Below are 15614 nucleotides of genomic sequence, written 5' to 3' on the forward strand. Positions count from 1 at the left end.
AGATAGATAGATAGATAGATAGATAGATAGATAGATAGATAGATAAATATTAAAAAAAAAACAAAAAAAACAAGAGATGGTCATGAGGATGAGATAAAAAATTAGTCCAGGCTCCTTTCTCAGATAAGCCAGATACAGTAGTACACACTCATAATCCCAGCACCAAGAAAATTCAGGCAGAATTGTCATGAGTTCAAGACCAGCCTGGGCTCCACACTGAATTCCAGGCCACCCAGGGCTCCAAAGAAAGTCCCTTTATCAATGAAAGTAAAACAGAGCAAGCATAATGGTACCACACCCCTGTAAACCAATCAGGAAGCTGAGGTAGGAGGATCACTACTTATTCCAGACCAGCCTGGGCTACGGTGTAGAAGTCCTGTATCAAAAAACTCCAGGGAGTGGAGAGATGGCAGAGGACCCACGAGCATTTCCCAGTACCCATAACTCCAGTTCCAGGGGATCCCATGCCCTCTTCTGGCCTCTGTAGGGGCTACATGCACATGGGATGTAGACAAAACACCCATACATATAAAATAATTTTTATAAAATGTTTAAAGAGGAGAGACATTGGAAAGCTGGTTCAGCAGTTAAGATCACATACTCATCTTCCAGAAAACCCAAGTTTGTTTCCCAGCACCCACACCAGGTGGCTCCCAACTGACTAACACCAGCTTTGGGGAGATCCAAAGCCTCTGGCTTCTATAGGCACTTGCACTCAAATGCCTATACCTACACACAGACATACATGCATATATGCAGTCAAAAATAAATATAAAACCTGTAAAAAAAATTTGGCAAGTAATAGCTACAAACAAAAAGATGCCAACAGCTGGAGATCTCAGTGGTTAAGAACACGTACTGGTCTTCCAAAGGACCCAAGTTCAGTCTCTAGCACCCACACTGGGCAGTAGAGGACCAGCTCTATCTCCAGCTCCTCTCTGGCCTCCTCTGGCACCTACACATGTGGCATTCATTCATTCACACAGACGTACAGATGCGTAGCAGATCTCTGCGTTCAAGGTTAGCCAGGGCTACAGAGTGAGACCCTGTCTCAAACAAAACAAAATCTCCAAACAGGTGTTCACACACATTCAGGGGGCAGTCTCTTAGGTCGGCTGAAATCCATGTTCAACATTAATGTTCTTCCTCCTCTCCATCCCCTGCTCGAGACAGAAATGCGCCCTCAGTGGTTCCAACTCGATCAGATCCCCTTTGCAGACATGTGGCCCGATGACAGCTATTGGTTCCCACTCCTGCTTCAGAAGAAGAAGTTCTGTGGGTACTTCAAGTTCCAAGATCAGGACACCATCCTTGACTACTCTCTGCGTGAGGTGAATGAATTCTAATACAGACGTCTGGCCTGTTCTGGCCACATTCAGGTTGCTACACAGCCACAAGCTGTTGGTCCAAGGGCACCACAAGGAAGGGCTGGTATTTTCTACTGGAATGTGAAATGTCACTGATAGATTAATATGCCTGAATACTTTGTCTCCACCTGCTGATCCTGTTTTGGAAGGTTGTGGCATTGTTAGGAGGCAGAGCACTGATGGGGTAACTGAATCACTGGAGGTTAGAGAGATGTGGGATAGGCCTTAAGGTTTTATAGATAAGTGTTATAGAATATTATTTTAAGATGTATTGCATTTGTTTATGCTGTGGAACACTTGTTTTAATGATGCAAAAATGTGTTGCATTCTTTTATGTTTCATTTGTTTAACCCTGTGAAGCTGTGTTACTTTGCCTGTTTAAAACACCTGATTGGGGGGCTGGAGAGGTGGCTTGGCGGTTAAGAGCACTGGTCCTGAGTTCAGTTCCCAGCAACCACATGGTGGCTCACAACCATCTGCCCTCTTCCAGCCTGCAGGCATACATAATAAACAAACATTTAAAAAAAAACCCACCTGATTGGGGCCGGGTGGTGGTGGCATACACCTTTAATCCCAGGACTCAGGAGGCAGAGGCAGAGGCAGGTGGATGTCTGTGAATTCAAGACCAGCCTGATCTACAAGAGCTAGTTCCAGGATAGGCTCCAAAGCTACAGAGAAACCCTGTCTGGTGGGGGTATGACACCTGATTGGTCTAATGAAGAGCTGAATGGCCAATAGCAAGGTGGGGCTGGCAGGAGAAAGGAAGGAAAGAATAAATAGGAGAAAAAGAGCAAGAAGAGCAAGAGAGATCAAGGAGTGAGAGAGAAGGTGCCAGCTACCCAGCCTGCCACAGAGTCAGAGTAAAGTAAGATTTCAGAAGAAAAGGAAAAAACCCGGAGACAAAAGATAGATGGGGTAATTCAAGAAAAGCTGGCTAGAAATAAGCCATGCTAAGGCTGGCATTTCTAAGTAATAAGAAGTCTCCGTGTATATTTATTTGGGAGCTGGGTGGTGGGCCCCCCAAAAGATAATAAAAAACAGGTAGGTCCCTCTTGCTGTCTGCTCTCTGCTTCCTGATGATGTGACCAGCCACCTCATACTCTTGCCACTATGCCTTCTCTGCCAGGGTGGACTGTAGCCCAACTGATCCACAGGCCAAAATAAACTTGCTTGCTCCAAGTTGCTGTGTGATTACAGCATCAAGAAAAGTGGGGGCGCAGGTGACTGGATAGGAAAGAAATAGAGATTTCACCAGGCACTGAGACAGCCACTACCTCAAACGGGGTGGACAGAACCAAAGGTTGAGGTGAGGACTCTTTTTATGCAAGAGCGTCAATCTGAATGGAAAATTATAAGTTCTGAAATGTTTGGTGGGGCAAGAGCAGGCATCCAAAGAAAACCGAGGAGATTAGGGTGCCAGGAGAGACGCTAGAACCATGGGTCTCAAGAGGCAGAGGGTAGTGTTGTCCCAGTGAAAGCCAAGCAGTTGGACAGCAAACCAGGACCTGGACTCCACCGATGGGCTAAACTAGAAGAGAATCCTGAACAGTATTGAGGGTGAATAAAGCAAGCCGAGCATGGGCATCCATGTTGTGATCTATTTTTTGCCTCACTCTGGATGCAATGTGCCCAGCTGGTCTTACACTATGAGCCCCCTCCCCCAAAGTGACAGACTGCATGAGCTAAAACAAACCCGTTCCCACTACACTGCTTGCTTTTATCCCAGCAATAGGAAATAAACTCAGCTCATCTGGCAAAGAAACGACTCTACAGAGCCTGACCTAGTAAGCCAGTGAGCTTAGTGGGGTTACTTACAGGAATGTGGGCGAGGGCTTAGGTCACAGAAAAGCAGACCACAGCATGGGCTAGGACTGAGCCGCAGCCCTGGAGTTCTACACTATGCAGGGGGCTCGACAGGCCAGCATCTACTTCCCTTAGCAACTGTCACTGTGGGCACCGCTGCAGGGAGGGACCTTGTGAACAGTGTGCTTTTCAGGTTTCTTAAACTTGTAAATTTTGCAGATGTTCTGAGTCTGAGGAGCCTCCCTCCAGGAGGAAGCAATGCTTTTATATCCAGGAAACTCATATGACACTCCCCCACAGGGAACGCCAGGCTAGGGGCAACTGCCCATCCCAAAACTTAGACTCTAAGAACATTTGACCATGTTCATGGCGGTTTGTGGAGAGAAATGGCAGCATGGAAACCATCTGTAAACACTTCCAGTTTATTGGGTGTGGCAGTAACTGATTCCCGCAGTCCATAAAGTGCTTCATTCATCGAGCGAGCGGAATCCCACAGCACCAGCTTCCTGACTAATCCCTTAAAGTCCCCACAGAAATGTCTCGGAGCCCTGCTGCCTCTGCCTTGCCTCTTAAGCCAGGCAGGCTAACACTGAGTAGGAAACACCCAAAGGTGTTCTCCCTTTGCTCCCATTGTGCTGGCCCCGGACTGTCCAGTTAAGGCTGAAGCTGGCCCCTGCTCGGCCCAGGAAAAGGGGGAGGGGGGAGATCCATCGATGCTTGTGCTTCCCATCTTTCTGGCAGCCCCAAGCATGGCTGTGGTGTGGCACACAGGCTCGGGCAGCAGGATGCCAGAGGGGTGCAGGGACTCTTGGTTCCCTTGCACCCTGGGGATGGAACCTCAAGTTTGGAGATAGGTACCCACAGCCAGGCAGGGGAGTGACTATGTGAGAGAAGGCAGGCTCTATCGCCAGGCTGGGGGGAGTAGAGCACTAAAAGCACAGCACGGAGGTGGGGAGGTGGGGGGGATGCACTGGAGCGGCAGCAGGCTGGTTAGGAGGCAGTTCACATCCAGCTGGAACCTGCTGCCTGATAGCCTGGGGGAAGTGACCCACACTCTTGACCCTGAGGCCTGGGCACCCAACAGGGATGCCCATCTCCAGTGCTCCTCCATAACCCCTCCTCACTCCCACCCTACAAAACCTAACACAAGAAAGGACCCTGAGCCCTCATCTACGGTGCACCTCAAGAGGCCTTGGAACAGGGCTCCACAGACAGCACTGGAATGAGACATTTCCTCCAAAGCACCAAACCACTGGGCATCATACTTCCTGCCTGGCCTCTAATACACCTTCCAGGCCCTCATCTGCCATCACAGATCCATCCTCAGAGACCGGCCAGCTCCTGGCCAGGTCACAGGGCAGGCCGGCCCCACACCTCTTTGCTGCTAGGTTAGCCCCTAGGCTCCCCAGCACTTGGTGACCCTTCACACTGTGGGCATTGGGCACAATCCATTCCAATGCATCCTAATTTCCCACTACTGACCCGATCAACAGGCCATGGGGCAGGCTGGGGGCACATAGACCTCCTGTCCAGGAGCAGGGAGCCACGCCACAAAGACCACCAGCACAGCCCACAGGCAGCTCGGGGCAGTGGCTGCTGCCTGGAGGAAATCAGCCAGGGACACATTGTTTGCAAAGAGGTTTTAGTGAGGCCACAGGGAGCTCTGCTGTGGGCCTTGCCACTAGTGGGAGCACACGCCATCCTCCTGTGGGGAGCGCGGTGGTGTCAGCACACTGTGAGGTCCAGCAAAGAGGCAGCTCAGCTTCGGCTTCAGGTCATTCCAAACCTTGCTCATCTGCAAGACAGGAAGAAAGGAAGATGAGATGGGTGGCCACGCCCTGTCATCTGGTGGCAAGGACAGGAGGGCACTCACATTACATTCCCTCACATACCAGGCTCCACAACCAGAGCTGAAAGTGAAGGCAAATCACCCTTATTCTCTCCATGTTGACCCACCCTGAAAGACTCAGATAGAGGGATTTCGAGTTCCAGGCTAGCCTGGGCTACAGTGAGACCTAAAAAATCAAAACTGGCTGGGATATACTTCAGGGTTTAAGAGATTACCAAACATACACAAGAAGTTTGATCCTCAGCACTCCATACAAAAAGTAAAAAGAAGCCGGGCGGTGGTAGCGCACGCCTTTAATCCCAGCACTTGGGAGGCAGAGGCAGGCGGATCTCTGTGAGTTCGAGACTAGCCTGGTCTACAAGAGCTAGTTCCAGGACAGGCTCCAAAACCACAGAGAAACCCTGTCTCGAAAAACCAAAAAAAAAAAGTAAAAAGAAATCTAGTAACTGCTATACAACAGAAGATGATCCTACTGCCCCCATCACCCAAGTACTGGGCAGCGCTGTAGCTGGCATATGCAGTACTGGGGATGGAACCCTGGCTTTGTGTATACTAGGCGAGCCCACTACCCACTGTGCAGGTCAACTGGCCTGCACACTGTACAAGCTACTGGACAGGCCAAGTACCAGGAACTCTAGCCAAGCAGAACTTCTGCCTGAACCACTGAGACTTCTCACACAACATGGACAGTCCAACCACTATGTATCCCCAAAATCTCACAAGTTAATGCCACATGGCATACCTTTGTGTGTTCCCTGATGGCAGGGACTAGCTGGAAGGAACACAGCCTCTGCCCATCACCCATTACTGCTGCCAAGCAGTGACAGTTCTATCAGTAACTATGTAACCATGACACCCAGGCAAACATTTAGAAACTAGGGGGGGTTGTACCTTTTTGCCATTTTTCAGATCTTGGAACCACACAAGTCACAAGAGTATCTGCCTGGCATGCATGGTCCCTGGATTTGGATCCCCAGTACCACATAAGCCAGGTGTGTGACATGTAGGAGGTAGAGGCAGAATTGTATCAAAAATTCAAGACCAGGGGGCTGGAGAGATGGCTCAGTGGTTAAGAGCATTGCCTGCTCTTCCAAAGGTCCTGAGTTCAATTCCCAGCAACCACATGGTGTGACTCACAACCATCTGTAATGAGGTCTGGTGCCCTCTTCTGGCCTGCAGACATATACACAGACAGAATATTGTATACATAAATAAATAAATATTTAAAAAAAATTCAAGACCAGGTCTTCAAGAGGGCTTGGCAGGTAAAGATGCTTACTGCCAACCCGATGACCTCAATTCAGTCCCTGTAACCAACATAGAACAGATAACCAAATGCCCTCCTCAAGGGAGATGAGGCTCCCATAGACAGCAAAGCAACTGGGTAACTGGGAAAAGCAGATGTGATCAAACTGGCCCTCCAAATCCTAATCAGAGATGGTGACTCCATCTTGCAGCAAGCCACCATTTAGACACATGCCAGACTGAAACCAAATAGGCTGTCTCTCCCTCCCAAGGCTGGACAATGTTTATAGACCAGCAGGATTCTGACAGGGTAAGGACAGAACACACAGAGACACAGAACTCCCGCTGGCTCTGAATGTTTTCTGAGTTAGTGGTCACCTCTGCTGTTTTGACATTAGTGCTTGAAGCCAGATTCCACTGTAAACTCAAAGCCATATAAAATAAAAACTTAGGAGGGCTAAAGTGATTGCCATGTAAATCTAAGTTTGGATGCCCAAGTAAATGTCAAGCGGACGTCACCGCCTACACAGAAGGGAGACAGAAGACGCCCTCAGCACACTGGCTAGTTAACTTAGCAGAATAGGTGAGCTCTGGGTTCAGGAAACTGCAGCTCTGCCTCAATATATAAGGTGTGGAATGATCCATGAAGGCTACTCACACGCATACACACATACAGGAAGACTACCCACATCAACCCATGACCTCCACACATGCACACATACAGGAAGACTACCCACATCAACCCATGACCTCCACACACATGCACACACATAGGAAGACTACCCACATCAACCCATGACCTCCACACACATAGGAAGACTACCCACATCAACCCATGACCTCCAAATGAGTGCATATATGCCAATTCACATGCAAACATTCATTCATACACAACACATATGCATACCAAAAATAAAAAGAACAACAACAATAAAAAAGATAGAAAAGAAAATGTCCCTGAGTATGGTGGTAGATGCCTTTAATCTCAACACCCAAGAAGCAGATGCAGGCAGATCTCTTTGAGTTCAAGCACAGCCAGGCCTAATTACATAGTGAGATCCTGTCTCACAGGAGGACAGGAAACACTGGAAAGATGACTCAGAAGTTACGAGCACTTGCTGCTCTTGCAGAGCACATGGGTTTGGTTCCCGGCACCTCTATCAGATGGCTCATAACCACCTGTAACTCCAGTTCCAAGGGATCTGACATTATGTGGACTCCTGCATACATGTGATACCTATAAACTCATGCATAAACATAAATATTGAATACAATTTTTAAAGGCTTAAAACAGGGACTTAGTTGTTGGGGAGTTGGCAATTTGGGAGGGAAAGCACAGCTGTCTATAAGCATCCACTCTGTAAGAGCCCCCAAAGAACTAATTTTACTCACCAAATAGACTCAATGAATCGTTAGTTGGGCTGCTCTCATCCCATTAGTAGGCATCAGTTTTACACCTCCCCCCCAAAAAAAATCATACAACCAAGGAGCTAGACAGGCACCCTCTTTGAAGTGCTGCCTCAGCCCCAGCTGGTGAAAGTGAGCACAGTGGAGGTCCCAGAGCTATAGGCCACTTGCACAAGGTAAGCATCCCAGGGTTTCCATGTCTCAGAGTATTCCCAAGCATTCTTCCCCCAGCGGCTCCAGAGGCCACCCCTAAAGGCAGCTGACAAGGAGTTTCTAGGAAATTCCTCTGTGGTACAGTGTTCCCAGACAAACTAACCCCCACCACCTCTTCAACTGTGAGGCTTGGAGACTCTGAATGCTTTCCCTGACTTCGAGAGTTCTTGTAAAAGGAATGAACTTCCTGACATCTTTTTGATCCTGCTCACAAGTTTTCGATGTCACCATCCTGACCACACAAGAGGCTGGCACACCTAGGAACTCTTAAGGCCAATGGGTATCAACTTCATTCTTGAGGTCACTGGCTGCAGGCCACAGGCCAGGCAGCTGAAAACAAGATGGTGTTAATGAGAGCGGGGACAGAGGTGGCTCACCTCCTTGTGCCCTTGGATCTGGGAGTTCACGAAGGCCCCCAGGATGTGCGAGGTGAGAGGCAGGTAGACGTGGACGAGCTGCGTCTCCTGGTGCAGGCAGTACAGGGAGAAGTAGTTTCGGAGCTCCATAGTCTGGATCACGTTCTCCTGCTGCAAGCAGAGAGCCGATCTGAACACTGGACCCTTGGATGTGAGGATGTAGGACGGAGCATCTGCTCTGAGCCCAGGGGCTGACCCCTGCCCTCACATCCACAGGAGGGAACACCAAAGAAATGCAAAGCCAGGCACGCAGCTGCAGAGCCCCTGGGACAGCTCCCACCTCCACCAGGCCCCAGCCCTGCTCTGCATACTCACAATCCCTGAGCTCACCCAGCAGACCAGGAAGAGCTGATGGAGCAACTCCAGATGTCACACCACATGCAACCCACAGCTGCCTGCTGTCGCCTGCCTGTTGCTCACCTCCACGATGCGTGACTCCAGCTGCTCCACAGACTCGGGCTCTCGGCCATGCGCGGCGCTCATCATCTGCCTCTTCATCAGGCCGTACTTATGCAATGCCCGCTGATGCTTGTGAAGCACGCCCTTCTCATGCCGCTCGCACAGGTCCTGCAGGGAGGGAGGCATGCTCACCTACTGCAGCACATCCTAAAGGGACCCAGAGCCTGGAAGCTCTGGAGACCTTCAAAAACTCCCATCTCCCATATGAAAGGGGAGAGCAGATGCAGCCAAAAAGGCTCATGCTGACTGAGAGAGAACAATCAAGGCCCTTGGGAGCACCGGCTTTTCCTGTGCAGAGTCCAGGACAGGACTGGAGTGGGAGGAGGTGATGATCTAAGTTTGATTCCCAGGACCTACATGATGGAAAGCAATAATTGATTCCTGCAAGCTGTCCTCTGACTTCTGCACATGCACACACACAGACACACAAATTAATGTAATTAAAATAAAGATACATACAAACTCTGGTTCAGAGCAAGCCCCATTCAGATTACCTGGCTCAGGTTAGTCTGTGCAGAAGCAGACTGTAAGACCCCAGACCCCAGAGGAGAACCTGCCTTCAAGAATGGGAGTTGTCTAGTTCAGGGCTCTGAGGCAGTCCCACCTCAGACACCAACACTACCAACTCCAGACAGCCAATGTTTTTGTTTTGTTTTGTTTTGTTTTGCTTTGTTTTGTTTTTTTGAGACAGGGTTTCTCTGTAGCTTTGGAGCCTGTCCTGGAACTTGCTCTAAAGACCAGGCTGGCCTCGAACTCACACGCCTGCCTCTACCTCCCGAGTACTGGGATTAAAGGCGTGCACCACCACCCGGCTATAGCCAATGTCTTACTGGTGGTAGGACAGTGTGCCTGAGAAAGAAGACACATTGGCATCAGTTGTCTTCCCCAGTGAGAAACCCGACAAGAGACCAGTACAGTGGTACGTGCAGGAAGCACAAGCCTCTCAAGGGCAGAAGTCATGTGTTAACATCTCAGTCAACAGAGCAAACTCTTCCAAAATCTTACCTGTAAGCACTGGGCCAGCTCTCCAGGAGCTCTTCTGAAATGAAGGTTTCTCTACCTCCATAACATGAGCCACCCTTCATGGACGCTGGCCACTCAAAATCACCTCAAAGTTCAGCCTGGCTTTCCGGAATCCTTGTCCATGAGAAGCAGCAAAGCCCCTGCATATGGACCTGGTCCCCAATCACTCGAGAGCCAGATAGTCATCTTGGTTTCTACCACACACTGCAATTGTCTTCCCCTCAACTTAGGGGCCTTCTGGGGTGCTAGCAGGAGCCCTGAGCCAGCCTAAGGGACTCTCAGGCAGACAGGTTTCCTTCTGGTCACTAGCTCTTGTAGACCAGGCTGGCCTCGAACTCACAGAGATCCGCCTGCCTCTGCCTCCCGAGTGCTGGGATTAAAGGCGTGCGCCACCACCGCCCAGCACCACTGGCACTTCTGTAACCAGTCCCAATAACCTCAGCAGCTGGACGCAAGGCGGCACCTCTCCCCTGGCCTGTCAGTGTCCATCTGGGGCAAACAGATGCTTCTCTGCATCTCTCCTCAGGAAGAGTCACAGAAAATCGCGACAGTCCCTTCCCTGCACAGCCTTGACCTCATACCCTTCAATAACCCAAGGTCACTATCAGACAACTTGTTGGAGACTCACTTTGTAGGACTGTAGCAAATCCAAGAAGAGGTTCAGCTTCTCCACCACATCGTTCTCCTCCTTCTTACCCTAGGGACAAGGATGAATTAGCCAACATACAGCACCCAGGACACAACACCCACCTGGGAACTCACCCCATACCTGATCATAGCTCAGAGGACAGGGTGAGTTCGAGTTAACCAACATATGCCACCCAGAACCCAGCACCCCTGGAGAGTTCACTCCCTACCCATGGCCTGGAAGCTCTCCTGAGCCACCAGCTCAGGTTTCAGGAGGTCCAGTTTCTCCTCTCGGGGCCCTGCAGGTCAAACCTGTCAGTTATGAGGGCAAGGCAGTACCCTCTCCACTCCAGACACATGTCCTTTGGCCCTCCACGTGCAGTGTCTCACAGGTAAGATAGAGCCACACCTCATGCTAACCCAGCAGCTCTGCCCAACACTTAAATCGCTTCTCTCTGAAGCTATGCACGTCCAAAGGGAGAGAGATGCAGGAAGGATGCTGGGAGAGGGGCCCTTTAATAGGGAAAGAGGTCTGGAAAGGGATCTGGAAGAGACCAGAGAGGAACACAGGACCTAGTACGGGGAGGCATAAGTGGAATGGTGACCCAGACATTCTGACACTTCCACGAAGCCAAAGCAGGGGAGGATGGGACAGAGAGGCTACAGGCTCCGGACGTTGTATACAGGCAGCATGACAACTGTGACAAGCAGACAGACATACAGACAGCCCTATTAGAATATCTGGTGATGATGGGAAAAGCCCAGTGCTGAAACTCATCCATGGCACCCTGGGGACAAGGTTGAGCAACAGTCACCCACACAATGCCTGGCTTCCAACACACATGCAGCAGAAGCACTCTGGAGACAGTGACAGCCATGTGCATACTACCCATATGTGTGCATGCACACATGTCCCAGCCAACACATGCCTGAAGCTCCTAGTACTCCAGCTGTAGCCAAGAGATATGCTCACCCCAGAAGTTGCACATTGACTTGGGCACGAAGAACCATGAGGGTAAGAGGAGGCGGAAGATTGACAGGAAATGAAGACACTTTCATGGAAACACAGGAACTGGACTGAGAGTCGGATGTGGTCACCTCAGGAGGACTCTGTGAGATGACCGCCTAAGCTTCAATTCACTAAATCAGGAGGTTCCCAGGTAATTCAATCTCACGACTGCAGCCAGTTCAGACACTAGGTAGTAAGTTCTGGAAGTTAACAGGTGAGCCAAAGCTTTCCCAAGTAAGGAAAGAAGCTTGGGGCGATGGCTCAGACAGCAAAGCCTTTGCCATGCAAACACGAGGACCTGAGTTCAGATTCCCAGCTCCCACATAAAAAGCCAGGAATGGTACCACACTTAATGAAACTCCAGATCTCTGGAAGAGGGTGGGGTTTGAAAGCGGACAAACCCAGGAGCTTGAAAGTTTGCAGGTTATCTGATGTAGCTGAACTAGAGCCCCAGGTTCAGTGAGAGAACCTGTCTCCAAAAGTAAGCTGGAGCCAGATGTGGTGGCAGACTGGAGGGGCAGAGACAGATGGATCTCTGTGAGTGCCAGGCAAGGCAGGGAGGCACAGTGAGACCCTACCCAGATAGATAGATAGATAGATAGATAGATAGATAGATAGATAGATAGATAGATAGATAGATAGATAGATAGATAGATAGATGTCTTGGAGTTCCTTCTGTCTATGTGTTGTTTGTATTGGTTAATGAATAAAGAAACTCCCTTGGCCTTGATAGGGCAGAACTTAGGTGGGGGGGGAGGATTAAAGGAATGCTGGGAGGAAGAAGGCAGAGTCAGAGAGCGGCCATGGAGCTGCCAGAGTCAGACATGCTGAATCTTTCCCGGTAAGCCACTGGCATATGGTAACACACAGATTAATAGAAATGAGTTAAATTAAGATGTAAGAATTAGCCAATAAGAAACTAGAGCTAATGGGCCACACAGTGTTTTAATGAATACAGTTTCTGTGTAATTATTTCGAGTGTAAGCTAGCCGGGCGACTGGGACAAACAAAGGGCCCCCCCTCTCATTACAACAGAGGAGCTGAAGAGATAGCTCAACAGCAAAGAGCACTGGCTCCTCTTGCAGAGGACCTGGGCTCAATTCTCAGCACTCACGTGGTGGCTCAGAACTGACTATAACTTTAGTACCATTGGATCCATTGCCCTCTTTTGGTGTCTGCAGGTACTAGGCACACACATGGTTCATAGATATACAGGCAAAACATCCACACACATAAATTACATTTTAAAATTAAAAACACATGATGCAAACATCTGGCTTCCACACAAATGCATACACAGGTACACCATACACATAGTAATGACTTTTAAAAGGAGGGGGAGCTGGAGAGATGGCTCAGAGGTTAAGAGCACTGGCTGCTCCCTTCCAAAGGTCCTGAGTTCAATCCCCAGCAACCACACAGGGGTTCACAACGATCTATAATAAGATCTGATGCCCTCTTCTGGCCTGCAAATGTACATGCAGGCAGAACACTATACATAAATAAATTAAAAAAAAGAAAAGAAAAAGAGAAAGACTGATCATTCAAGCGCATGCCTTCAAGAAATGCACAGCACAGCCAGGCGGTGGTAGTAGTAGTAACACATGCTTTAATTCCAGCACTTGGAAGGCAGAGGCAGGCAGATCTCTGTGAGTTCGAGGTCATCCTGGTCTACAGAGTGAGTTCTACTACAGTCTCCAAAGCTACACAGAGAAGCCCTGTCTGGGATGGGAGGGGAGCAAAACACAGGGGCGGGAGCAATTGTTTCCTCAACAGGTTTTTTTTTTTTTTTAGCACTTGTTAGACAAGCATGAGGACCTGAATTCAGATACCAATTCTCAGGTAAAGCCAGCGGTGGCCTCTTGTACAACTGTACCCCAATGCTGTGAAGCAAAGACAGGAGTATCAGTGGGGACTGAGACCACCTGCCTAGCTCCAGGTTCAGTGAGAAGCCCTGTTTCAAGGAACAGTGCACAATGGTGAAGATCCCGACATCCTCTTCTGACCTCTGCACACATGCACACACACCAAGCTGGGCGTGTTGGTGCACACTTATAATCCCAGCACTCAGGAGGCTGAAGCAGGAGAATCATAAGTTCAAAGCCAGGCTTGGCTACAAAGTAAGCAGCAGGTCAGCTTCAGGAACAAAGTGAGAATACTGTCCCCCTAAAACCTAAGACCCTAAACTAAGCAAAACAAAATTCCATTAACTTCAACATACCTAAGGAATGGGAGGAATATTAATAAGGGAGAAGTACATCCCCCCAAAGTTGAGTTTTAATAAAGAACTCAAAAATGTCAAAGAAGAGCCGGGCGGTGGTGGCGCACGCCTTTAGTCCCAGCACTCGGAAGGCAGAGGCAGGTAGATCTCTGTGAGTTCGAGACCAGCCTGGTCTACAAGAGCTAGTTCCAGGACAGGCTCCAAAACCACAGAGAAACCCTGTCTCGAAAAACCAAAAACAAAAAAAAAATGTCAAAGAAGCACAGGGCTGGGAAGAGCCTCAAGCTACTCGCTGCCCATCCAGAGCTCCGGATGCATGAACTTCAAGACAGAATCAGCTGAATCAAAAGACTCTGGGCAGGGATTTTCATCCTGTGCACTGCAGAATCCCAGCACCTGACCTAAGGCTTCCCACTGAGTAGAGAGAAGCTTGCCCAGACTCTGTAACAAACAGCTTCATGTATGCTTCTTGAGCCCACACTTGGAGGACAGTTACACTGTTAAAAGAAAGTAGTCTGGGGCTGGTGAGAAGGCTCTGCCAGGCAGGGCATTTACTGCCAAGATTGACAACTGAGATTAATGTCCAGGACCCATATGGGTGGAAGAAGGGAACTGAGTCTCCACAAGCGTATGTGTGTGCGTGCACACGCACGCACGCACGCACGCATGCACACGCACACACACACACACACACACACAAGCATACATGCATATTTAACAAAGGAAAGAGTCAGCAAGGGAAGGCAGGGTGGCACGTGTTATTACCCCAGCACTCTAGGGGCAGGGGCAGAGGCAGATGAGTTCTAGACCAGCCAGGGCTACATAGTGAGACCTTGTCTCCAAAAAATTAAGAGACACAGAGAGAGAAATAGTTGAGGTCAATGAGGTGACCCAGTGGTCAAATGCATCCACTATGAAAGCAGGCATGATTACCTGAGTTCAACCCCCCAAACCCAGAGAATACCTGGTAAGCTCCAGAGACGGGAACAGAAACAGGGAAACACTTGGGAGCTCTCAGGTAACCACCCCAGAATATACAGCACTGCAGACATAAGAGACCCTATCTAAACAAGGGAGAAGGGGAGAGAGAGCGGGCTCTCCAAAGCTGTCTGTCCTCTGGCCTCCACACATGCACTGTGGTACACCCATGCACACACAAAAAAATAAAAATAAAAAGTAAAAAAAAGATAAAAGACATTGATGATCTACTTTGACCCTCTTATATATAATCAATAGAGAAACCGAGATCCAAACCAAAGTTTCTGTAGCAATGTCATGGCACACAAACTACAAAGCACAGGTCCTGCCTAAGCCCCTGCCTCTCCATCCTGCCAAGTCTGACACCTCAAGTCTTGGCCTCTAAATTGGAAAGGGGCACCAATAATGGGAAGGAATAAACTAAGTGATTAACAGGGTTAGTGTGAGATGGCTCAGTGGGTGAAGACACTTACCACCAACCTTCAGACCTGAGTTCAATCCCCAGGACCCACGCTTAGGAGAGAATCAACTCCTGTAAGTGTCCTCTGACCTCCACATGCACACTGTGGCACACATGCACCACCCCTCCCATACAATAAATAAATGAAGTCTGAAAATTAGGGGGCTGGAGAGACGGCTCAGTGGTGAAAGCACTTGCTGCTCTTGCAGAGTACCTGAGTTCAGTTCCAGCACCTAAATAAGGTGGCTAGCAACCTACTAAAATTCCAGCTCCTGGGGGATCTAACACCCTCTTCTGACTTCCTTGGGCACTTGCACACATGTGCACAAACATTTATATAGACACAAACACATACATGTCTATAACATATATAGACGTGTATGTCATTAAAAAGGCAAAAGACACCAACACTGAGGGTTGGGGAGATAGTGTGAAGTGCTGGCCTTGCAAGGATGAGGACTCAAGTTCAAACCTCAGAATCCACAGGAAAATTCAGGGCATGATGGCTCTCGCTTGTACTCCCAGTGCTGGGAGATG

At 49.2% G+C, this 15614-nt stretch overlaps 2 protein-coding genes across 3 annotated transcripts in view; one reads left to right on the top strand and one right to left on the bottom strand.

Moving 5' to 3' along the window:
• Positions 1 to 1672, top strand: part of Nudt1 (nudix hydrolase 1) — a 6399-nt gene extending 4727 nt beyond the window's left edge. For both annotated transcript variants that reach the window (XM_005367979.3, XM_026789705.1), the window contains exon 4: positions 1174 to 1672. In XM_005367979.3, coding sequence (XP_005368036.1) covers positions 1174 to 1346 — 173 coding nt within the window. In that variant the 3' untranslated portion in view covers positions 1347 to 1672. The remainder of the gene's footprint in view (positions 1 to 1173) is intronic.
• A 1897-nt stretch (positions 1673 to 3569) lies between these two features.
• Snx8 (sorting nexin 8) overlaps positions 3570 to 15614 on the bottom strand; it is a 59938-nt gene continuing 47893 nt past the window's right edge. The window contains exons 8-11 of the mRNA XM_005367980.2: positions 10411 to 10479; positions 8721 to 8867; positions 8262 to 8411; positions 3570 to 4965 (exon numbers count right to left, since the gene is read on the bottom strand). Coding sequence (XP_005368037.1) covers positions 4852 to 4965; positions 8262 to 8411; positions 8721 to 8867; positions 10411 to 10479 — 480 coding nt within the window. The 3' untranslated portion in view covers positions 3570 to 4851. The remainder of the gene's footprint in view (positions 4966 to 8261; positions 8412 to 8720; positions 8868 to 10410; positions 10480 to 15614) is intronic.

This window comes from Microtus ochrogaster, unplaced genomic scaffold, assembly GCF_000317375.1.
Source record: "Microtus ochrogaster isolate Prairie Vole_2 unplaced genomic scaffold, MicOch1.0 UNK27, whole genome shotgun sequence".
In the NCBI taxonomy this organism is placed as follows: Eukaryota; Metazoa; Chordata; class Mammalia; order Rodentia; family Cricetidae; genus Microtus; species Microtus ochrogaster.